A 23,097-nucleotide genomic window follows, 5' to 3' on the forward strand; every position below is an offset into this window, starting at 1 on the left:
TGGGAAGAGCTGGCTGATTGCAAAACACCAAAGCAGTGTTGCTAAGCAGCTGCCTTAAAACAGTAATGTCTTCCTCCATCATACGTAAAGATTTGGAATTTCTAACATACGCAGTACCAAAAAAAAAAAAAGCATGACTGGTTATTTTATTCTGTATTTGTACAAAGACAAAAATGAATAGCATCTTGCATACACTTACATTCCCGTAACTACTAAGGAAGATTAGTCAGAAACCATTAGAGTGAGAACCCGTTCAATGTTCTCTCAGTTCCACATACATAAGTCTTTACTTTAGATAAGATAACTTGCTTTATAGTAAAGTAACTTGGCTTTTCCATGGGGAAGTTTCTCAGTAACATTCCCTGCATACAGCATGAGAGTCAGAAAACACCAACTAAGTTAAATTAATAAATAAGGCTGTCTTGCAACTACACTAATCCTAAAGGGCAACCACTTTATGCAGGGCTTTACTCTAAGGGTGCATATACACTTCACTTCAGAAAGAGGCACAAGGGAGGAAAAAAGCCTGACTATAACTAACACTGGAATCATGCCCAGTCCTCCTCAGCTGGAAGTAAAACTATAAGCTCAACATCTTGACAGAAACAGGAATAGGATGGCAGTAGGAGGTGGGGTGGAAACCCACACACCACAGAAAAACAACATGTCTGTGAGGATGCCATTTTTGTTTCCATTTGTCCTATCCTTGTCTGCTTACACTTTTTTCATGCAGAATATTATCCCACTTCATCCCTACAACTTTTTTTTCTTTTGTTCATGAGAGGTTTGTTTCTTTCCTCTGTCTGTGTTGCTGAAGACTAGGCTTTTACTTCTGTGTGGTATTGAGATCTGGTAACTTTTTAGCATCTCCCATAAAACTGTTTTTTCTCTGCACAGAGAGAACTCCAAATTCCCTAACTGTATTCAGGGTACAGCACCAGAAACCTCAGTACCAGCTCCTCACCATCCTTTATCCAACCAGCATTAATTATTACAGCACTATTTAGGTGCTACAATGGGCAGTATAATTTCTCAAATGCAACAATTCTGAGGCGAAAAAAAAACACAGTAAAACTTAACTGTCAGGATATAGCCACAGAAGCAGCTCAGAGAAACAATAGAAGTGTCATCAAGAGTGTTGTGTTGGGGACATCACCCAAAATATCTGCAACTCTGGGGAAACTGCAAAAAGGGTAAAGGAATGTGACCTGCTGGACAAATGCCTCTGCTTACTTACTGTTCAATGCTGCTGGAAAATACAACCAGTAAGAGATCTCTTTTACTCCAGTCCTGTACTCACTCTGGGTGAAGAACAAGAAAACGAGATAAACCAGAAGGACACAGGCATTCAGAAAAAGCAGTAGAAAAACAAGAGCAGCTTAATGGCCCAAACAGGCAATGAAATATATCTTAATTAGATAACCAGGAAACAATCTGTTCTTACAGATAGGCACAAAGCTCTCCAATTCCCTCTCTACCATACATCTACATGTACACATACATGTATGTTTGAAAGGGAGACTGCAGCACCTCAAGATAGCACAAAAATTGGGCAAACGTTACTTTAACTTAAAATATCATAACATATTCAGAAACCAGTAACTTTAACAAGCAGTAGCCTGAGACTGAATTCTATAGCCTCTAAATTCCTCCACAAATGTGTCAATCTGGGAAATAAAATTAGCCTAAGTCACATGTCTCAAATGACACATCTGGGAACAGATATGGTTACCTATAGCTTTATACTACATCAGCACTTTACAAAATACAATCACAAACTGTAAGGAAATGCCAAAGATGCAGATGCCCAAAGTGCAAATTCATTTCTTAGAAAATAAATTCACAGGATCCAGCCAGGATATTAACAATAACCATTTTTTTCTGAAAAAGAGAGAGAAAATTAGTATACATTGTTAGAGCACAAGGCTGTAAACAAAAGCAATAAAATATCATGGATAGTGACTATTAAGAATCCTAAAACAAGAAAGATTATGAAGATGGCCTGTCAAGGACACTACAGAGATGGTATTGTATTAATTACTTCAGCTGTTTCATCCTGATTGCCCTATGTATCCTGCCTACTCTGTCCTCTGATCTGCAGTATATGAGCTAAAAAGCCAATGAATGGCAACAACAAAACTAATTATGTTAGTTTTAAGATGATGCACATAGTGAAGCAGCAGCAATCAGCACTGATGCAAATAATATAAAAATAGAAAGGACAGTTTGCTCAGATGTACCAAGCACAAAGCAGTTCAAAATTTGGAACCTGATCTATGCTTTAGCTTGTATCTTAATTATGAAGAGTGAATATGAAGCAAGAATAGCACAGATCTGGAGTACAGATCTAGATCAGTATAATTTGAAAAAAAAGTATCTGAGAGATCATAATCTAATAAAGGCTACGAACCATAGCATACTTGTCTTTTACAGAAATTATCTATGAGAATTTTTGGAAGCTGTAGCATAAAAGTTTTAGAAGTTATTTATTGACTAAGGATTTTTGCAAGTCCACATAAACCATGCCATTGGCTAAAAATTCCTACGGTAAAGTTCCCCCTGTGCTTTACTGTATTTGTAAAAGAGTCAGTAAGCTGAGAAAGCCATATATGCACATCCCACAAACTAATATAGTGTAGAGGGAGCCGTAATGATTTATGTTAAGTGAACAAGCAATATGAATGATTGCATATGAAATTCAATGGGATTTTTAAATTAGAGCATGTTGGATGGAAGAAAACCACTTCTAACAAGATTATTTACAGTAATCCAGTCACCATTTAGCAAGAAGAGCATGCTACTACAAGGCCTCAAAAAGGGATGAAATATTGCTTATAGCAGACTGCTCTAACATTATGCCTGTGTAACACCTAGATGCCAGGGAAGGATCTCTCTTGCCTCTCTCCACCTGAGCAGCCCTGGGAGCTGCAAACCACAGGGCAACAGTGACTTTGCAGCTCTAAGTACCTGGACAACAAGGTGTTAGAGCCTGCCTCTGTGCAACAGTTCCCTTGTGTTTGCTTATGATGCCGTTTCCACCCTAAAGCAAGGGTGCTGGAACAAAAGACCTGAACAAGAAGAGTAACCCCAGCACAACAGGGCATGACTTGGGGAAGTAATCTATTGTATGACAATTTTTTTCTCAACCAACACATGATCACCAGGAAGTGGGTTTACTATCCCTGCAGGCGATGATTAATAAACAGAACACAAACTGTTTGCTTCAGACTGGATCACAGGATTGGGGGTGGGGGGGGACACAGGGGACACGACACCCTTCAAGATTCTTATCTGGAATGGTAAAATGCAAATATACCCACAGACTAAGCAGCATTTAGTCAGTTTATTCAGCATGGTGCTGAGTGCCTACAGTTTTGGCGCACTACTTATATACAGGTTTTTCATATCATCTTTTTGTTCGGTTACAAATTCACAGCGTGTGCACTGTGAAACTACACTGAGGTGCAAACAAGAAAGCGAACAGAAAGCTATGTCAACTTAAGACGACAGTAAGTGGGGAAAGCAGCACTTGCAAGTTAGCTCAAACTGCTATATTCAAACTCCTGAAAGGTTGTGGACACGTGTGAAGCTGAGCAAGACTAGCGCCTAAAAATCTGCAGATACGCCAGGAGCACACTACCGCCGTATGACCTCCGGCGTTTCACGCTGGAGAGTTTAAGAGGTTACCACCGCCGCTGCCCGCCCAGCTCTGCTGCCGGCAGCGCCCGCCTGTGCCGCACAGCCGGCACGACAGCGCCCGCCCGCAGCCCCCAGCAGGCCGCCCCCTCCAGCTCGCCCCGGCGGGGCGGCCCGGCGCCGGAGGACCGCTTCGGGCACCGCAAGCCCTGCTCAGAGCCAGAGGGGGCGGGCGGCCGGGCTGCCCGCACGGCGGCTTCGGGCTTCCCCGCCCCGCAGCCCCCCGCCCGCTGTGCCGGCGGGTCCCCTCAGACCGGCGACCGTTAAGGCGTGGGCGCGCGCCCGGCCCCGCGAAGGAGGGGCACGGGCCCCTTCCCGCATCCCGCGGGGCCGCTTCAGCCGCCCTTTCCCCACCCCCCCCCCCCCTTCAGCCGCCGGCCCGCTCGGTGCCAGTACGGCAGCGGAACGGGGCGGCCGGGCCGCGGCGCCGGCTGGGGCACGGTTCAGGCTCGCTGCGCCCACCGGGTCTCCTCCTGCCACCGGGGCCTACCCGCCCGGCCCCGCCAGCTGCCGGGCGGCGGCACCCGGGGCCGGGCCGCGCTTACTGGTGTTCCGCATCCAGTGCAGCAGGCGGGGCAGGTCGGCAGCGCACGTGCCCCGCGCGACGGCCAGCGCCGCGGGGGGGCGCCCTCCCGCCGCGCGCGCCTGTCTGCGTACGCCTTACGCGGCAGTGCGCATGCGGGAGGGCGCCACCGCCCGGAGCCGCGTGAGGATGGGGGGGGGGGTGTGTGTTTCCGCGCATGCCCGGTCTGGCCGGTGAGAGCCCTCTCTCCGCGCATGCGCAGGCTGCCCTGCCGGCGGCTGGCACCGTGCCTGGTCCCGCCTCGCCCGCTCAGCGCTCACGTCCGTGGGGCGGCCCCGCCCCGCCCCGCCCCTGCCCTTAAGGTGACGCGGTGCAACTCCCGGCGGTGCCGGCGAAGCCGTTGCCCCGCGAACACCTTAATGTGGGCGGTGGGCGTGCCCGCGCGCGCCCCCCCGGAAGCGGAAGCGAGCTGAGGGCCCTCGGGGTGACGGCGAGTGGTGACGTTTCCGCGGCCCGTGGTGCCTCCCGGGTGGCGGCCGCGCCGCGCTGGGTGCCCAGCTGCGCGCCCGGCTGCGCTGGGTGCCCGCGCCGTCTCCGCCGCGAAGCGGGACCGCCCCCATCGGCGGTTTCTCGGGGTGAGGCGGGGTCTCGGCCCTGGTGGCACGGCGGGGGTGGGCACCGGGGCTCCGTGGGCCCCGCGGAACGGCCGGCCGGCCGGTTGGTCTGTCCCCCGGCACCGCGGAGTTCGAGGGCGCTGAAGGTCCCTCGGCCGCGCCGCCCCGCTCCCGAGGGAGCGGAGCTCGGGGGCTGCTGGGCCGGCCCCGGCTGTCCCCCGCCCCGGGGCAGGACTCGCCCGGACCGGTGCCTGCGGCCGGCCCCGGGCGCAGCGGGAGAGAGGTGGGGCCGGGCGCGCATCTAAGCTGTACCTGTACCGTTTGTTTTTTTTTTTTTTTTCTTTCTTTTTCTGTGGAAACGAGAGCGTCAGGCCGTAAGCAAAATAGCCAGTCCCCGTTGCGGCTCAGGGGGTTCCTTGTCTCTCTGTCGGATAATTTTAGAAGGTGCAAACTAGTAAGTTGGGGTTGAGTGTCACTGCAGCACCTCAGGCTATCTCTGCCTTTGAGTTAACCCTTTCTTGGTTATATCATTAAACTTTCAGTGCGTCTTAGCCCGTGTATGTATATGTTTAGTATAAATGTATTGTATAGACTTTAAGCAAGTATTTAAGCAAGCAAGTATTCCTTTGCTTGTCTTTTAAACAGCTGTTATATGTTAAAGCTGTTATCTTTTAAGAATTCTCTGTGTTTAAGAGGAATAATCCTAGTTTAGCTAGACAAATTTTGGTTAGAGGTTTATACTAGACAGAGGGGCAGGGCTAGGCAGTCTGTCTCTTCAGAGTTGTTTCATTGTTTTGCTGTGGTTTAACAAGAAACCCCGCTATTTCTGTTGCCCCTTTATTCCCAAAAAGCCTGCTTTTCAGCAGAAAGTGAGGAGCTCGTGGGACTCTGTGGAGAGGTGCCCAGGTGGTTTCTGCTGGAGGCAGCTCCAGCTGTGGGCAGCTCATGGCCTTGCTCCGCACGAGGCTGTTTGGTACAGCCTGGCTTGTTTACTGTGGGGCCCTGCCAGCTTTAACCCTGTTCAGTGCCTTTGTGGAGTGCTGCATCAAAGCTAAAGTGCTCCTCCAGAGCTACGGATGCTCTGAGCACAGCACATAGACATTCTGCAGTGCAGTTGCTGCTAATGCCCTTCTGGCTACCTGCCAGCCCAAGTTGGCTACCCGCTAAGACAGCTTATGTGACTTTGTAGTGTGGCTCACAACTTGGATGGACTGTATGTGAAAAGTTATATTAATTTCTGTATTTGGTATCCATTAGTAATTCTCAGGGCTTATAAATCCTTAATGTGCTGGAGAAAGCGATTGATATTAAAATGCTTAAACTCATCCCCTTAGCGTAGTATTTGCATTATTCTTACTGTGAGGTTGTTGGAGAAAGCCTTTGGAGTTCTTCAGTGGAAACATTTGTTTAGTACAACATAATTCACTTTTTGTATTTAAAGATACGTAAAACTGGCAACTAATTTTAAATACTGAATGTTCACCTGGCTGCTGTATGCTGGTCATTCTATCAAATTTCTTAACTAGAAGACTTGGATATAAGACCTAAGTTTTTTCCATGGCTGCAGTTTTAGCAGCTCAAAGCTTACTGAGATGCAATGCTGTTGTTAAAGGTATTTTTTTTTTTTTCATTATTGTGATTTTTATGGGAAACAAGCTTGAAAAATATTTTGAGCATCTTTTTTGCTGACACTCTTTGGTAGATTATATCGATGATAATGCTTTTTCAGAATTATTCTGCAAGAATGTGATTTGTGTGCCATGTAAGGAAAACTGGGAGTTTTCCCACTTCAGATCTCATGTAGAAGTCTTCTTCCAGCAAAGAAAGAAGATGAATGTCCACATCTATTAGCATACTGAACTGCAAATATTTTACAGGCAGACTCTGTTAGGAAGTATAGACTATTTTTTTTTTAATGAAATATTGAGAAGGTGTGGTAATGTATGTCACTTGGGAATTGCCTGCACACACAATATAGATTAAATCTAAAATGTGCAAATACATTTGTAAATATATTTGCATCACTTATTTATCCTACATCTTCTGAAACTTCTGAAGGGTTTGTTCTGTGTTGTGGCTTCCATATCGGAGCAGTTGGACTGGCAGTTGTTTTTTGTTTGGTTGTGTTTTTTGACCTTCCAGCTTAGTGGCAATATTAACTCTCAATTAGACAAAGGAATTTGGAGATTGGCTTGCATGGGTGACTTGTTTTATCTGCTTTGGAATAGATCTTTGTACTTACAATAACACAACAAGTACAATCATAAGCCTCACTTTCTGGGGCCTGTGCAGCTAGTAAATCTCAGTGCATATATAATGAGCTTCTTTCTGTCTTGCTTAGGTTGGAGCTCTCTCTCTTAAATCAGAATGTAGCTAACAATGTATTCTTCATTTTACTAAATGGACCAGCCTTTCTTGTCTGTTTTCTTCTCTACTTGTTTGAGAGGGGAGTGGGGGAAGTCCTGAGAAGTCTCAAACTCTCAGCTGCTTTGATTACAGAGGCTCTTGTTTGTTATTGGGAAGTTTGCTTTCAGTTCTGAAAGGAGGAACTCAAATGGGAGACTCTGAATTCAGCTGTCAGCAAGCGAGTAGTTTCAGCCTGGTGTGAAAAAACAACTGTGAAATTGGAAGATAAACAAGAAGTATCCAAAGTGCTCCTTTTCATCAGTAATTACAGTGTTACAACTTTTTTGCTTTTTAGACAAATTTTTGTTTGCCCTTTTTCAGAATTTGACTGCTGTTTCTGCCATGTATTCTTCTGAATATCTTACCACCTTGTATAGGAGGTGGTTTATCGTGTTGACTAGACTATGCAGACCCTTCAGAAATTAACTTTTTGTGGTTTCCGAACTGTAAGTTGCGGTATGATTTTAGGCTTATATGTACGATTTGTGTCTGTAGTGAACAAAAATAGTATGGTTTTCCAGTAAAGCTGTTAAATACGTGAATTTTGCTTACTAAAATGCAAAAATGTTTGAGTTAGTGAAATGGGAAATTATGTTTGTTTTAATGTAAGATAGATAAAATAGAACCAATAAAAAAATGTTCAGTTTTGCTTCTGATCATACTGTCTTTGCAGCATGCTGACCCTCTAGGCTATTGCACTTGATTTTATTCTGTCACATATAATATTGCTGATTAGAAGATAAAAAGCAGTTAGCATTATTTCTGGAAGTCTGTTTGGACTGTTCTTTCTTAGTGAATTCAATGCATAAATATTCCAGACGGTGAAATGCTTCCTAATTGCAGTGTGGTATCCCTATTTTTTAAGTAGGCCATCAGGATAGCCTAAAATTAACTTCAGGCCACTATTTCCTAAAAATAACTCTAAAAAAAGTAAAACTTGTCCACTTTCTGGAATGCAAAGCAGGTTTCTTAACCCAGAAGATACTGGAATAATTAATCTGCAAAGGCATAGCTTCAACTAATTTTAAATTTAATATTTATTTTTTTTCCAGATTCTTCTGAGTTGTACTTGAAGCCGCCAAAATGGTTCTAGCAGATCTTGGAAGAAAAATAACTTCAGCATTACGCTCACTGAGCAATGCTACGATTATCAATGAAGAGGTATGTCATATGCATATGTGATGGCACTAACATGTAGAAAGCAAAGTTCTGAGAAAAAGTTTCTAAGGCTGATGAGAAGCTTGAAGTAGGTTGATGTTATCCTGAGGCTCTTTCCTTCCTTGAAGTAAAATTTCTATCTAGAAGTTTTAACCGCTAATAGTACTACCAAAACTTAGAACCAGATTTAGACTTGTATAATCACCTCAGGCGTAGTGGGTACCATGGTCAAAGGGTCCTTGAGCCTGGTGACTACTTAGGGAGTTGAGTGTTCTGAGGAGGTGATGCTGGAGGAGGCAGTACGTGCCTAAGTTTGGGTGGAAGGTAGGCCGTGAGGCTACATAGAGTGCTCTGGTTTATGTGTGCAGCTAGGCTATGCAGATGTGTACTAGACTGCTAGAAGCTGAAGTCTGGACAGACAAATAGATTTCAATGTAAACCTTGCTGTCTGAATTGTGAGGATTGCTATGTTTGCTGCCATTATGTTCAAGCCAACACACTGTGTGGTTCTGGAAGCTGTTTGACTTGTATTTTTTTTTAATTACGAGTTTGAAATTATAAGTCTTTTCTGTTGATTTTCCATCTTGCTTTTTGGTCGTATAACTGATGTGATGGTTTAGAAGTGCCTCTGAGTAAATAAATTGCTAGAAACTCTTTTCAGGTAGGCAGACAGGTATCTTAAAGTAACTAAAAAGTAGGCTTATTGAGGGTTGTAGGGCTGGAACTTGTGCGTAGAGGAAAGGTTTTTACAGATCTTCAGCTGGGAGATGACAAATCCTTAACCAAATCAAATATAGCCCGATTAATTTTTTTTTCAGCAGTAGAAACTTCCTTCCTGCAGGAGCTCAAGCTGTGCAAGTGAGGCCACCTGTGCAGGTGTTACTTTCGAAAAACTCTTTTTGCTCAAGATTTTTCACTTTGCAAAATCTTAGAACTACTAAACTCGGTTCCTGAGGCATGTGTTTGCCTAAAAGGCTTACCCCAGAGCAGATAAACCAAAGGCATATCTGTTGAGAACGCAGGTAGCAGTGTGTCCATCTTGCATTTAAAGAATGCTTTTATTTACAGAGACTGTGTTGTGTTAAGAGATTATTTATGGCTTTCTACTACAGCTGTCTCTAGGGAGTACCCACAGGGAGGTTTAGGAAGTCTTGCTATCATACCGGCTGCTGTTGTCCTTAATGCAGTAGGAACTGTGCTGTGTGACTTTATTATAGTGTGCATACCCTTCTTTTCCCATGTTACCCTTTCAAGGCAGTCAATATAATGATAGGACTGCATACGTTTAATTAGTAAAAGCCTTGGTTATGTCATAAGTACACTTTCACATTCTTATTTTGAACTAATACTGGCCTACTCAATTCTGTGTATTGTAAAACCATTTCTCTTTTATACTCCAAAGGTTTTAAATGCTATGTTAAAAGAAGTATGTAAAGCATTACTGGAAGCTGATGTTAATATTAAACTTGTGAAGCAGCTCAGAGAAAATGTCAAGTAAGTGAAGTAATCAAAATGCATTTAATTTTCAATGTTTGTAAAAGTTGTAATTTGAGGTTACAGAACAACTACTAACTTCTAACTTTATATGTTTTTCATAGACACACCCAGTTTACCTTTAACAGGAAGATACATTTTTGAACTAAATGTCTAGCTAGTTCTATCAGAATTATTGCCAAGTTTAGCCAGTTATTGGTGCTATAGTCTTGTTTTGAGAAAACTGTTGCTGTCATCAGTTGAGTGGTATAATAAACAAGTTGCTACTTCCTGGACACTACATCTTCTGTATTGGATATAAATAGATCTGTGTATATGACCAGTACAGTTACCTTGGCTATTTTCAGATGTGTAATTCAAGTAGATGCAAGTCTCAAAGATGCAAGTGTTTTAGAAACCTGTTTTTGTCCTGCATACAAAAGTAGTATCTCCAGTGCATGTCTCTTCTTAAATATGTCCTACCTGAAAACTCAAGGCAAATCAGAGTGCTGTTCTAGTTGCAAAGGCTTCATTTATTACTAGGTTAAAGTGATGCTTTAAGTAATATTAGTGTTTCGTGGTTTTCCTAAATTCAGGTCTGCAATTGATCTTGAAGAAATGGCATCTGGCCTTAACAAAAGAAAAATGATTCAGCATGCTGTCTTTAAGGAGCTTGTTAAGGTAGGACTTACAAATTTTGTATTACGTCACTTTTCTTGTACAGCCTGGGCTATATAAGCAGCACAGTAGCCAGTGAAGCTTTATTGTGTGGTACCTGCAGTTAAGTTTTCTGTTGTAAGGGTTCTTACTATTGTAAACAGTAGTATTCTTCTGATTTAAACTACTTCCTGGGCATCTGAATTTCAGTTTAAGCTTCAAGTTTAAATTCAGCTTAAGTTCAGGTGTTCTTATTTTTCAATTGGAGTTTAATGACAAAATAAAGGTAAAGTACTATTAGCTTCTGGACTGTGTTTGGTTGCCCCAGAAATATGCCTTTGTTCCCCTAATGAAGATTTGTTCAAACTACTTATAAGCCTTTGAAAAAGTGCTTCAGTAACAACCCAGCAGTTCATGGCAACACTGCTCTTTAATCTGCCTGCTTGGTTAAATCATCACTTGGGTATCAGTATTCTGTCCTCTTTCCAGTTAACGGTATAGTCTTTTGTTCTTCTGTAGTCTGTGCCCACCCATATGATGGCTTTCTGGAATGTATGCAACTTCTACTCTGAGAAGTGAGGCAGCAACCCTAAAAAGTCTTCTGTACTGTAGGGCTCTCACCAGAAGAGGTCCGTCTTGAGCAGTGGTGGTGGGGTGGAGGTCATGTTTCTGTGTTGGTTGTTACACTTGTGCCATATAAACAGGACACCCTGACTTTGGTGCTTGGTGTTAGAAAGACATTAACACTGTTACCCTTACAGAATTATTATGCATAACAGTATATACTACAGATATCTTGCACGGGCTATTGCTGTTCACTGCAAATCGGCAAGCATCTAAGACAAGACTAGAATTTGCTAGAATTGGTTTGCTCCACTGAATATAAAACTAAGCACCTAGCATGACTGACACTGACCTGTACTTCTGAAATTCAGTTCTGCAACATATATTATACTTTGTTCTTTAGCTTGTAGATCCTGGAGTCAAAGCATGGACACCTACTAAAGGAAAACAGAATATTATTATGTTTGTTGGTTTGCAAGGAAGTGGTAAGACAACAACCTGTTCAAAGGTAACTTGCACTAAATGTTTGCATGTTTGTTTAGTTTTGTTTTTTTTCTTTTTTTCTTGGGGAAGGTGGTGGTCATTGGACTCCTTTGGTAGGATTTGCTTGTGATCTGTACTGTTTCTATTAGTAGGAGAGTACATTACAATGTAGAGTTGTTTTGCAGAGGGGTTTCTGAGATGATATGGTTGTCCAAGGTAATACTCTTTTGGGCCAAGTTATGGCTTGTAGGACTTCCTTCAAGATTTTTTTTTAAACTGAACTCTTGATGAAACAATACTGTATATGGATAAGAAAGATTCTTCCTATTCTTCACTTCCTGGGTTTAAGACCAGTACTATGAATCAAACCTATCTCATTCCATTATCTACACCAACCTCACAACCCGTGGAAGTTGGCCTCTGTGTTAGTGGTATCAGTTGAGTGGGTGCTGTGAAACTCTTCCAGCCCCAAATTCATTGAGGAAATTTGGATTTGTATTTTTAAGTCTAAAAAAAAAAATGCTCTGAGTCAATGCTTAACCTATTTATGGTGGTGGTTGGGAGGAAAAATTATCCTGTGGAAAGACTGATGCACCATTGTTGTTTTTTTCAATCATCTGCTTCTGAGATTCACACGTAGGCTACACCCAGTACATCACTGCTCTGGTCTCATAAGACTTTCGTAGGGCTTCTGTAAGCAAACTGTATTTTAAAAGTTTGTCTTTGGTCAGTCAAATGTTCTATGAATGTACATTGTACCAGTGAAGCTGAGTGTTACAAGAAAATAAGGATTCCATCCATTGCATTAAAATGTGTCCTTGCAATGGAAATATTTTTATTTCTCTGGAAACAGAAATAGAGCTGTACAAGTTGTAACCATTACAGTACTTCAATATTAAGTACTTGACTGCTTTGTGTAGTTTCTAAAAGCTAGTCCTATCTGTAGTATTAACAGTAAGCAGAATCCAGGGGTTAATAAAATGGGAACTGGAATCACTTGTAGTTATTTCTAGCTCAGGAAACAGAAATCAGAAGCAGAGTTAAGTAGCTTTTTTCATTTTGCCTTTAATAGTTATTTGTATAACATACTTTTCTAAATAACAGGGATGCTAGCATTTGGTACTTGCACAGTGTTACTAAGTGGTGTCAATTATAGGAAGGCTGGCTTGACTTTGTGTCCTCTGTATGTACTTCAATGCCTTATAAGCTGTTATACAGTGTCATGCTTGCTAGTGTGTTTTTGTTGTAAATACTTGTTTGGATTTCTTTTCACAGTTAGCATACTTCTATCAGAGGAAAGGTTGGAAGACGTGTTTAATATGTGCAGACACATACAGAGCAGGTAATACAGTCTTTAATTATGTGTTTATAATCTCTAATATTTAGATTTTTTTTTTATATAGTCCCTTGACTATACCTGTCTTACAGGTGCTTTTGACCAGTTAAAGCAGAATGCCACAAAAGCAAGAATTCCCTTTTATGGGAGGTAAGCATCTTTTCAGAATCAGTTTGCAGAACGATTAAACTCCAACAATGTATTTTTCCTTACTGAACATCCCACACCAAGCCCCCATACAGTGTTGTCTAATTACTTAGATTTTTATTAGAATACGTGCTCTGATCAGATGAAAATTCTGCCTAGTTCAGTATATTGGCTGTCAGTAGTAGCAGAAAGGGATAGTGTGAGAAGAGATCAGGCATCTGAGGATAATTCCCTAGGATGTTCTCTGTGTATAGCTGTTTATAGGCCAGACACATTCAGATTTTCAGGAAGTATCTTTACAGATCAAAGGACATGATTTTCAGACCCTTCATTTTTATTGTCAAGTAGTGATAGCAGTGGACCTAAAATAGCTTTTATAAACCAGTAAATAACTTCCCCTAAGCTTCACTGGAGGTGTACTGTCTAGTTGCTCAGTTAAATCTTATTTGAGAGACAGGCTAGTAGAACTTAGTGCTGTCTTCAGCAGGTGAGACAGTCCTTGCACTTAATTTCACTGACTGATAAGGGCAGATGGCTTAGGAAGGCATATTTTTAACCAACATGATTGAGATAAGAGGAAGTTCCTCTTGAAATCAGAATAGATTTACTATTAACAAGTTTACAGTAAGTGATGAAATTTTGAATTAGCTTCTTTGGGACCAAAGAATTGCATGCATATATACATATGTGTGTGTGTTTTTCTTTCTGATCAGTTATACAGAAATGGATCCTGTAATTATTGCCTCAGAAGGTGTTGAGAAATTTAAGAATGAAAACTTTGAAATAATCATTGTTGATACAAGTGGACGTCACAAACAGGAAGACTCCTTGTTTGAAGAGATGTTACAAGTTGCTAATGCCATTGTGAGTAGTTTCAAGAAATACAGTAACTTCTGTTACAGTAATTTGACTACAATTCATTTGTTTATCCCCTAATGTTCTTCATTAATTTCACTCCTATGGAATGTGTCACCGCTTTAACTCTTAAATTATATTAAAATTAGAAACAGATATGAATAAACAGGAGCTGGATGATCAGTGCTTGATAGCTCTGTGTCAGTTTTAATTCTTGTGTCTGTAATTCAAGGATGCTTGCACATAACTAGACCGCTGCTCCTGCTTTAACTTTTCAGGATCTTTGTATTGAAAAACTATGTAAAAGAACCAGTCTGATGTGGTTGGTGTAGCTGTGTGTTTAAATTTTCAGTGATTGTAATCAATAATTGCCCTGAAACAGAGAAGATAATTAGGTAACTTCCAACAGTTTTGGTATGTAAATGAAGCTGGTGTTTCTTGTGTGGGTTTCAAAAATCTGGCTATTGTTTGATTCTGTGGTCTTGCATGACAATATGACACTTCCCACACAACTCCTGTCAATGGCTAACTTGTTTTCAGAGGAATGGATGTCTTAAAGCTCTTAATATAAAACCAAATGGAAGATGTTGTTAGCCATTAATTGCTTGTAGATACTAATCGGCTTATTGTCTCAGGGCCCAAATCACTCAGAATATAAGTAATAACTGTAAACCTATTGAATTTTAATATTTTGTGTTTGTAGATAAGTCCTTCACATAGTAATACAGCATCAGAATTTTCAAATGGTCCTTAAACAATACTGTTCAGCAAACAGTTGTCCTCTTGTTTTACGTGCATATCCCTTACATACTGTTACTGCAGTAAGTTCTGCTACTGAACATAATGCATGAATGCTGTTTAAGAAAGCAGGAAATGATTATTTTGTGTATCTCTCATTTCTCTAGCAACCAGATAATATTGTTTATGTGATGGATGCTTCCATTGGCCAAGCTTGTGAAGCTCAAGCTAAAGCTTTCAAAGATAAAGTAGATGTAGCTTCTGTTATTGTTACTAAGCTTGATGGACATGCAAAAGGAGGTGGAGCTCTTAGTGCGTAAGTATTGTGACACAAGTGTCCAACATCTGGCCATGCATGGACAACCATGAAACGTGTGGCTCATAGAAACCGGTCCTGTGAAAGTGTCACTGTCACACTGCACAGAATCTGAGATTTAAGTTGATAACAGTTATGTTTTTGCCTTGCTTCTGGTCGATAAGATCACCCATTGATATTTGATGTCAGTCAATCAGATACTATGATGTACTTCCAGTACAGTAGTGTGTGTTGTCACATGTCAAACCTCTCTTCTGAGAACAGTGTCAAGCAGTGATATCTATTGCATCTTGCATATCAGGAGTTTTTACCAAAAATACAAATTTGGATTTAATAGATACAGTTGGCCTGAAAAGTTTAGCTTCTCATTTAATGCCCAAAATGTTTTCCATAAGGGGAAAAACTAGCTAGTTAAGTCTAATGGCCTTAAAACTGCAATGCAAATCAAACTTCTGGATTGCCAGTGCCCAATAATTTGGTAAAATATTAGTCTTCAGTCATAATTTCCTGAATTCGATTCTTGTTGGACTTCCCATGTGCTGTATCTTGACAGACTATTGACTAGAAAATGTTACATTTTATCTTCAGCCTTATATGGTGGCATGTCAAGACTAATCTCCAGCTGTGTTTCAGTGATACAGCTCCTATGGAGCTGAGATGATTTGTCAAAACAGTCAGTTAACTGACACCAACTTACTAAATTGATGTCTGACTTAGATCTGAAGTGTTAGAGTTCTTAAACTGCCATATGTATTTTGCTGTTATTTATAGCATAGTGGTGGAAAACTAAAGAGCCAAATAAAAATGCCAAAAGCTTGTTCCAGTTGTCATGCGCTTATGTGTTAAGTCTGCTGTGTTTGTTCTATACTTTCTGTAGATTGGAAGCTGAGTTCATCTAAAATCTAGTGCCAGTGATTGATTGGTGAAAAGGTTCTAATCTTTCATATGTCAAGATTTTTTTTTCTGTGTTGAAAATGAGATTGCTGTCTGTTGTAGGAGGTACCTTGAAGAAAAAGTAATCAACGTCTGTCTCATCGGGCCTCACCATATTTGGATAAAATGGAGATGATTTTTTTTTTTCTTTCCTCTCAAGCTTCTTAAACTCAGCGATGAAAACATGTAACTTCTATTTCTGAGGATTTTTTCAAAGCAGAATTTATATTTTACAAATTACTAATTAGAGCAACATCTTGTGAACTACTCCCAGCTACCCATCCTAAATGCTGGATGTTTTTGCATTAATAGCTTGAGGAATAAGAAAGATACTTCAGAGTATGCGTTGTATTGAAGATGCCTAGCTGATTATGTTAATAGGTTGTACAAAAGATGGGTGGTTTTTAAGAGGCCATTTCATAAAATATATTTTACTGCAGAGTTGCTGCCACAAAGAGTCCTATTATTTTTATTGGAACTGGCGAACACATAGATGACTTTGAACCCTTTAAAACACAGCCTTTCATCAGCAAACTTCTTGGTATGTACTGCATACAACTGTTCTTAAAAGACACTTAGAATTGGATAATAGAAAGTCAAAGTAATTTTTTTTGAATGCCAACTTTGGAGCTTTTTTTTTTTCCCCACCAGGTATGGGTGATATTGAAGGATTGATAGATAAAGTAAATGAGTTAAAGTTGGATGATAATGAAGCACTCATAGAAAAGCTCAAACATGGTAAGTTATTCCCAGGGCCTAAATAGCAGGTGTATTACTGTGACCTAATCATGGCAGGTTCTCTCAGGGATGTAGACCACTGAGTTAATTTATGTTATATGTAGAGACAAATAAGAGTTAGGTTTTTTGAGTAATAAGTCTGTCAGACTATAACTGTAAGTGCAGAATAACTAGTTTAACTCTTACGTGTGTGCTATCTAAAATGGATTAGCCATGCTAATAGTGGAGAAGAGGTTTATTTTTCTCCTTACATATGCAGCATAGTATTTACCTTCTAAATATAAAGAATAATAATAGAGAAAACAGTAAGACCAAAATGCTAGTGTGACTTCTGCCAATCTTCTTTTTTTTGTTGTTGTATTTTAGGTCAATTTACATTAAGAGATATGTATGAACAATTCCAAAACATCATGAAAATGGGACCATTCAGTCAGATCTTGGTTAGTTGTCACCAAAATAATTTTGTTTTCATTTATATTTGACAAACTTCTGCTGTAAACTTAGAATTCTTCATTGAAACTGGTGCTAGAGTCTGTGCTTTGTTTTTCAAAAAGATGAAATGATTTGCCTACTGTGATACATAATTACTGAACTAAAACTTGCTGTCCAAATTTTTGGCTGCTTAATTAAAGTTAGCTTTGCCTATTCTGACACAGCTTTTGTTTTCTGTTTTTAAAACAAGGGTATGATCCCTGGTTTTGGAACTGACTTCATGAGTAAAGGCAATGAACAGGAATCAATGGCAAGGCTAAAGAAACTGATGACTATAATGGACAGTATGAATGACCAAGGTAAAATAAACTTCACCTGCAGTTTCTTTTCCTCATTGTTGAACGAGCTTATTTACAGAGATCTCTTTGGAAACAAGTTGGACATGAGGCAGCATGCATCTACAGTAAATGAAAATTATGAGGAGTATTTATCACTTTCAGAAATGGCAGAGAGTACATATGTGTCACAAACTTTCCAAATAAGTAAATATTTAGAGAGATACCTTGACAATTGCCTGTATCTCTGTCTTGGATAGAATAGGTGGGATTTTGAAGCATTCTACTGGAAATTAATGTGGTGGTTTTTTGTACTGCAGCTGTGCTTCTTAAGATATTAAAGCTGTAATTGTAAATTAAGCAGTTACATTAACCTTTAATTTGTCATTGCTATCTGTCTTCCTGCCCACCCTCAAATTCACTTGGTGACATAGCCTGGGTTCTGGGATTCGAGGTGTGTTGTTTCTGATGAACCTATAGCTGTTGCAGAAGTATGCTCTTACCCTTGTGCTAAACCTATTAATATGGCTTAAGAGCAAGTATACTGAGAGCATTATTCAAGAGACTTTTTCTGCCACGGTGTTTAACATATGAACATAACAGCTTTTTAGTACTATTCCCTGTAATATAATATCTTTATGTAAAATTCTACATTGTTACTTCTAAAAGTAGTTTTTTGTTCTCTGGCTCAAAACTAAATTCTCAACAATAATGAGAACCAGTTTTCTACTAGCTATAACAGACTTTAATGTCAGTAACTGAATGGATTTTTCTTTCCCACACTCTAATTGCAGAACTTGACAGTACAGATGGTGCCAAAGTCTTCAGTAAGCAGCCAGGAAGAATCCAAAGAGTAGCAAGAGGTTCAGGTGTTTCTACCAGAGATGTTCAGGAGCTTTTGACCCAGTACACTAAGTTTGCACAGATGGTGAAAAAGATGGGAGGCATCAAAGGGCTTTTCAAAGGTAAAAAGAAAAAGTAAAACATTAACTCAGTGAGGAGGTCACTTGATGGGTGAACACAGAGGAAATAGAAAAATGTCAATTGTATCTTGGGAGAAGTGAGTTGTAGTTCACTCATTTTCATGATGTTTGAAGACTCTTATGGAACTGATACGAGCTGCTCCGTTTTTCATGACACTAATATGTAACTTAGTAGTGAGAACTGTATTTTTGCCTTACAAATGTAGAGTTCATTATTACTACAATACTCAATACAAGTCTGTTATGTGGGGCACAGGGAATGTCGATCCTTAAATACTTTCAAGTGGCTGATGTAACTTTTGATCATGGACTTGAATGGATTTGAATCTAGAGGTAGGAGGTAAAATTTTGATTTATTTTTAGTCTGATATATCAATCCTCTTTCTTATGATTGCTGCTTTAATTTTTTCAGGCGGTGATATGTCAAAGAATGTAAACCCATCTCAGTTGGCCAAACTGAACCAACAGATGGCAAAGATGATGGATCCAAGAGTTCTTCATCATATGGGTACGTGTTGGCTTTTTACAGCTTTGAGAGGACTACCAATTACAGTGGAGCATTTAAAATATAGAAGTGAGGAAGGTGATGTAAGAATGTGTGTATTACATCAGTATTAAGTATTTCTAGGTTTTGTAACAAGAACCAGAAAGTTTAGTCTGTTATGAATGTTTTGCACTTACCAGTGCTTTTAATCTAGTCTCTTCATTTGAATTCAGCTCTCAAAATGAGCAATTGGAGTGGTGTTTGAAATAGTGACGTGATGACTTGAAGCATGACTGGTAAAACAAATCTATTCCTAAACTTCCCTTCTTCTAAGCTTTGCCTCGGATAATTAAATTTGACAAGAGTAGCTTTAGGACAAGACTTCTATACTGGAACCTTACTAATTTATAACGGTCATTCCTTCAAGGTTTTTCGTCTAAATCTTAATGCACAGGTCATCTTAAAACCTATTTTGAGGCTGGTGTTTTTTGCAGACTTTTCTGTAATTACTCAGTTGTCCACTTTCAATAGCCATTTAAACCTGGCTTGACAGTCTTGGGCTTTTGCATTTGTGTATTATTGAAATGGGGTGTGTGCTCTGATGCCTCAAGCTAGATAGCTGTGCTTCAGAGTTAATTAACATCCATATTCTCACTTATTTTCTGCAGGTGGCATGGCAGGATTGCAGTCAATGATGAGACAGTTTCAACAAGGTGCTGCTGGGAATATGAAAGGCATGATGGGATTCAATAATATGTAAAGCAGCCTTAATAAAAATGGACTTGGTTGACTCTTTGTTGCAACTTCGGTGAAAGAATTTGCTTTCTTCCTTTTTACAGTGATGGGGGAGTGGTCTTTTGAAATCTTATTCAGGCTTCTCAGTTTCTATGTCTAATTTCTGAAAACTATTTTTGCTTAAACTAGTTCCTCTCCACTAATACCTGATGGCACAAAGAGTAATTCAATTTAATAAAACAAAATCATGATGTAAAATTTTAATATTTAGAGACACTTTTTAATTGTTTACATCAAATGGCAGCCATTATATTTGTAAGCAACCCTGATCTTTGGTTATAGTAACATAAAATGTCACAAATACACTGTAAAATAAAATTTAAGTGGTTATAAACAAGGGAATGGCCTGTTTCTTTAGTTTTCATTAACTCCTTTTATCAGTATGAGATGATTTCCTGATTTTTTTTCCTAATGACTGCTGTAACTAATTTAGCATAGAAACTGTAAGAATAATTCAGTATCTGAAATGTGCTGTTGCTGCTCAGATGTTCTCCTTGGAGCATTTTTAGAAGGTAGATGTGCTGTGATTGGGTCTGTACAAAATTTTGTTCTCCAGAATTTTGTCGTTCTTTCCCTACAAAAGAATTAAGCGACTGAAACCATACAGGTATGCAGATAATCTTCATACTAGGCTGCCAATTAAGCAGTTATTTTGTTGTGGAGATAATTTCTGACACATACTAGATGAAATTGTGCTGAATTTAAGCTACAACATGAAGCTGTATCTGACAGAGCATGATGCCCCAATTCATCTACAGTCTGATCTTAATTTCCTATAGCATTTCTTCTTTTAATATTTCAGTTTACTGTGTTGTTGGTCTCGAGGGTGGAATCTACACTTCAGAAACTAGGTAGACCAGATGAACCTTGAAATCCAACATACATCTTGCCAAGTATAGTAAGATCTTTCACCCTTCAGGCAAGAGGTTATGTTATGAATTTATTTTAATATAATGCAGAGTGCTTGGGTTGTAAATGGATACCCATCTCTGTTGCTTAAATAAGATAAAAATGAAATGCAATAGTTAAAACAAGTGTGTCCCTCTGCCAGTTCTTGAGAAAGGTGGTAGCTCACACAGCTGACAGTGAATGGCTTATATAGGTAATTATGCCCTTCTAATAAAACAAGGTATGCTGTAACTTAGCTTATAATGTGAAAGTACCTTCTGTGCAATTAGTGGTATGTGTATTCAATGTGTGGAGGATGCTGAAAACTCTAGGTATGCCATTCACTTACAGCACTACATTTTATGCATAGCATCAGTCTGTAAAAGGATCAATTAAGCAGGGTCTTAATATTTTAAATGTAACAAAAGAATGAGTCCTTGCATATCACCAGCTCTGGCAGGACCTGTTCTCAGCTACTTAAGTGGTTTGTGTTTACTAAAACTGTTTAATATTTTTTTTTATAGTATTTTAAGTTCTTGAGCAATACAAAACTATGCAGCAGAGTAGCAAATCCGGGGTTTGGAATGCAGTCAGTAGGGGAGAGTAGATAGTTAAGTTGAATGATTTTGACGGAAATCAAACATGAATAGGCACATTGAGGATGAACAGTGAAGCACTGTGCTTCTGGACAGGCTCAGTCAGACCGTCAAGTTACCAACAATTAACTCTATTTTCAATTCACTGCATACATTTAGTTTGTCTTTAATTCACCATTTCCAAGCTACTACCACTGCTACCAGACAGGAAGAGAGCTGGCAGTAGCTGTGTGTTGGCAGAGGCAAGTGCAAGTTCGGAAGGCATTTCCTTTGATAGTAAGATGTGTCAATAGTTATTTCTAAGGTATACACTGGAATAAATAGTAGTATATTGCTCTTACCTTAACATGCCATGTAGGAGCCTGCTCGGAATAATTGCCTAAAGATATTAAGTTAGGTTTTGATTTTTCTTTTTTTAAAAAATCACGTTGGAGGCACTTAAGAGGCCAACTGTATAGGAGCACCTTTAAAATCCTCTCCATAGCTTCATAGAAGAACAATCTTAGGGAGTGTGGGCAATAATTTTTTAATGTCTCTGGATCCTGCAGAGCACAAGGTGTAGAAGAAAATCCTAGAGTTGTTGCAGAACAGAAACTATCATGTTCTGTATGTTCTCTCAATTTGGTATTCTGAACTGGAGACTTAATTGGATCAAGCTAGGAGAGGCCATGTAAAACACTACCAGCAAGTGCCACTTGTATTAGGCTTCTTGTACTCATCCTGCACAGGATCTTACCATGCTCTGCAGGAAAGTTTTCTCTGGCATACGAGAAGCCTGAAAAGTTAGAGGCAAACAAACTTCACTGGAAATATTAAGAAGACTGAGGTCTGCCTTTGTGTCCATCTTACTGAAGCTGTTGCTGCTGTTCAGACAAGTTCGCTGTTTGGTGTCTGGATGTGTGGCTAAATGAAGTTCGTTGAGAACTGAAGTAGGTAAGGAAGGGTTTAGGTAATCAGGTAATTGTAGCACCCGGGGAAGGCCACTAGAAGGAGCCAGGGGACAAGAGTAATCTATAAAATAAACTTGGCTCTGCAGTTGTTTTAGAAGTGCACCCTGGATTAAAAAACAGTGATGTCCCCCAGTCACCTTTTTCTTTGATTACAGGATGTTAATAAGCTTTGCCATCCAGCACACTAATATAGAAATAAGCACACGTTGCATGTTTACTCTTTTTGAAGATGGTGGTGGTTCTGTAAAAGTGGAAGACCTTCAAAATAAGTAATAAAAAAAAAAATTACTCCTCAGTCCCATAAAAAGGGTGTTTCCAGCTGTCCTCCCTGGCAGCGGGCACTGGCTGATGTGCCCTTGGCCGGGGAGCCCCGGGCCCCCACCCGCAGCCAGGCCTCAGCCCCGCTCTGGGGACAAGGGCTCTGCCGGGGCGCCTGAGCAAACCAGTTACCAGCAAACGCTTCTTCCCGCCTGCTGGGAATAAACGTTATTTTCTCACCCAGACACGTCCCAGGGACCCAGGCACCCTTGGTTTAGCATTTTCTTCCTGTTGCGTGGTTTATTATTTAAGATGCGTTGAATGGCCTGCGCGGACAGCAGGCACTGAAAGGCTCAGCAAGCTCGGCCCTTTGAGAGCGGACTCCTGACTACTGTCAAGTAACTTCATGCACTTCTCAAAATATTATTCTGTTATTTTCCAGATTTTCACAGGAAGATGGCACGTGGATTTCCCCACACCACGCAGTTTCCCCCCTTTACTGAGTGGGGACTCTTCCCTCTGTGCGTAAGCATGGCTGCGCCTGGCAGCCCGGCTGCCTCCGCTCTTCCCCCTCTCCCTCCCGGCTCAGGTTGCTGCGCAGAGAACAGAAAATGCCCCCGGGCGGCGGGACCCCCGCGGGCACCTGTGCCGGGTGGGCCGCGGCTCCGGAGCGCGGCCAGCCCCGCCGGCCCCCCCCGCCCCGGGCGGCGGCCCAGCAGGCCCGGGCGGGCTCCAAGCG

The 23,097-nt window shown here is 40.7% G+C and overlaps 1 protein-coding gene across 2 annotated transcripts; it reads left to right on the top strand.

Moving 5' to 3' along the window:
* Positions 1 to 4,666: 4,666 nt before the first annotated feature.
* Positions 4,667 to 20,003, top strand: SRP54 (signal recognition particle 54). Of its 2 annotated transcripts, none has more exons than XM_042791209.1 (16): positions 4,667 to 4,854; positions 8,292 to 8,400; positions 9,800 to 9,891; positions 10,467 to 10,551; positions 11,495 to 11,599; positions 12,850 to 12,916; positions 13,003 to 13,060; positions 13,771 to 13,921; positions 14,818 to 14,966; positions 16,340 to 16,440; positions 16,551 to 16,637; positions 17,004 to 17,077; positions 17,320 to 17,428; positions 18,199 to 18,369; positions 18,800 to 18,895; positions 19,540 to 20,003. In XM_042791209.1, exons 2-16 carry the CDS (start codon positions 8,323 to 8,325, stop codon positions 19,629 to 19,631), a joined length of 1,515 nt encoding a protein of 504 aa, XP_042647143.1. In that variant the 5' UTR covers positions 4,667 to 4,854; positions 8,292 to 8,322; the 3' UTR covers positions 19,632 to 20,003. The 2 variants fall into 2 exon arrangements, with proteins under 2 accessions (XP_042647143.1, XP_042647144.1); XM_042791210.1 differs by lacking the exon at positions 4,667 to 4,854 and adding an exon at positions 6,797 to 7,500.
* The last annotated feature ends 3,094 nt before the right edge of the window (positions 20,004 to 23,097 follow it).

Source organism: Tyto alba, unplaced genomic scaffold, assembly GCF_018691265.1.
Source record: "Tyto alba isolate M040663 unplaced genomic scaffold, T.alba_DEE_v4.0 Super-Scaffold_18, whole genome shotgun sequence".
In the NCBI taxonomy this organism is placed as follows: Eukaryota; Metazoa; Chordata; class Aves; order Strigiformes; family Tytonidae; genus Tyto; species Tyto alba.

Bases quoted from the DNA above. Each gene is read 5' to 3' on its own strand.
- SRP54 (XM_042791209.1), top strand. From the start codon at position 8,323: ATGGTTCTAGCAGATCTTGGAAGAAAAATAACTTCAGCATTACGCTCA. The intron at 14,967-16,339 runs GTAAGTATTGTG...ATTTTACTGCAG, and splicing joins GGAGGTGGAGCTCTTAGTGC to AGTTGCTGCCACAAAGAGTC. The intron at 18,370-18,799 runs GTAAAAAGAAAA...TAATTTTTTCAG, and splicing joins CATCAAAGGGCTTTTCAAAG to GCGGTGATATGTCAAAGAAT.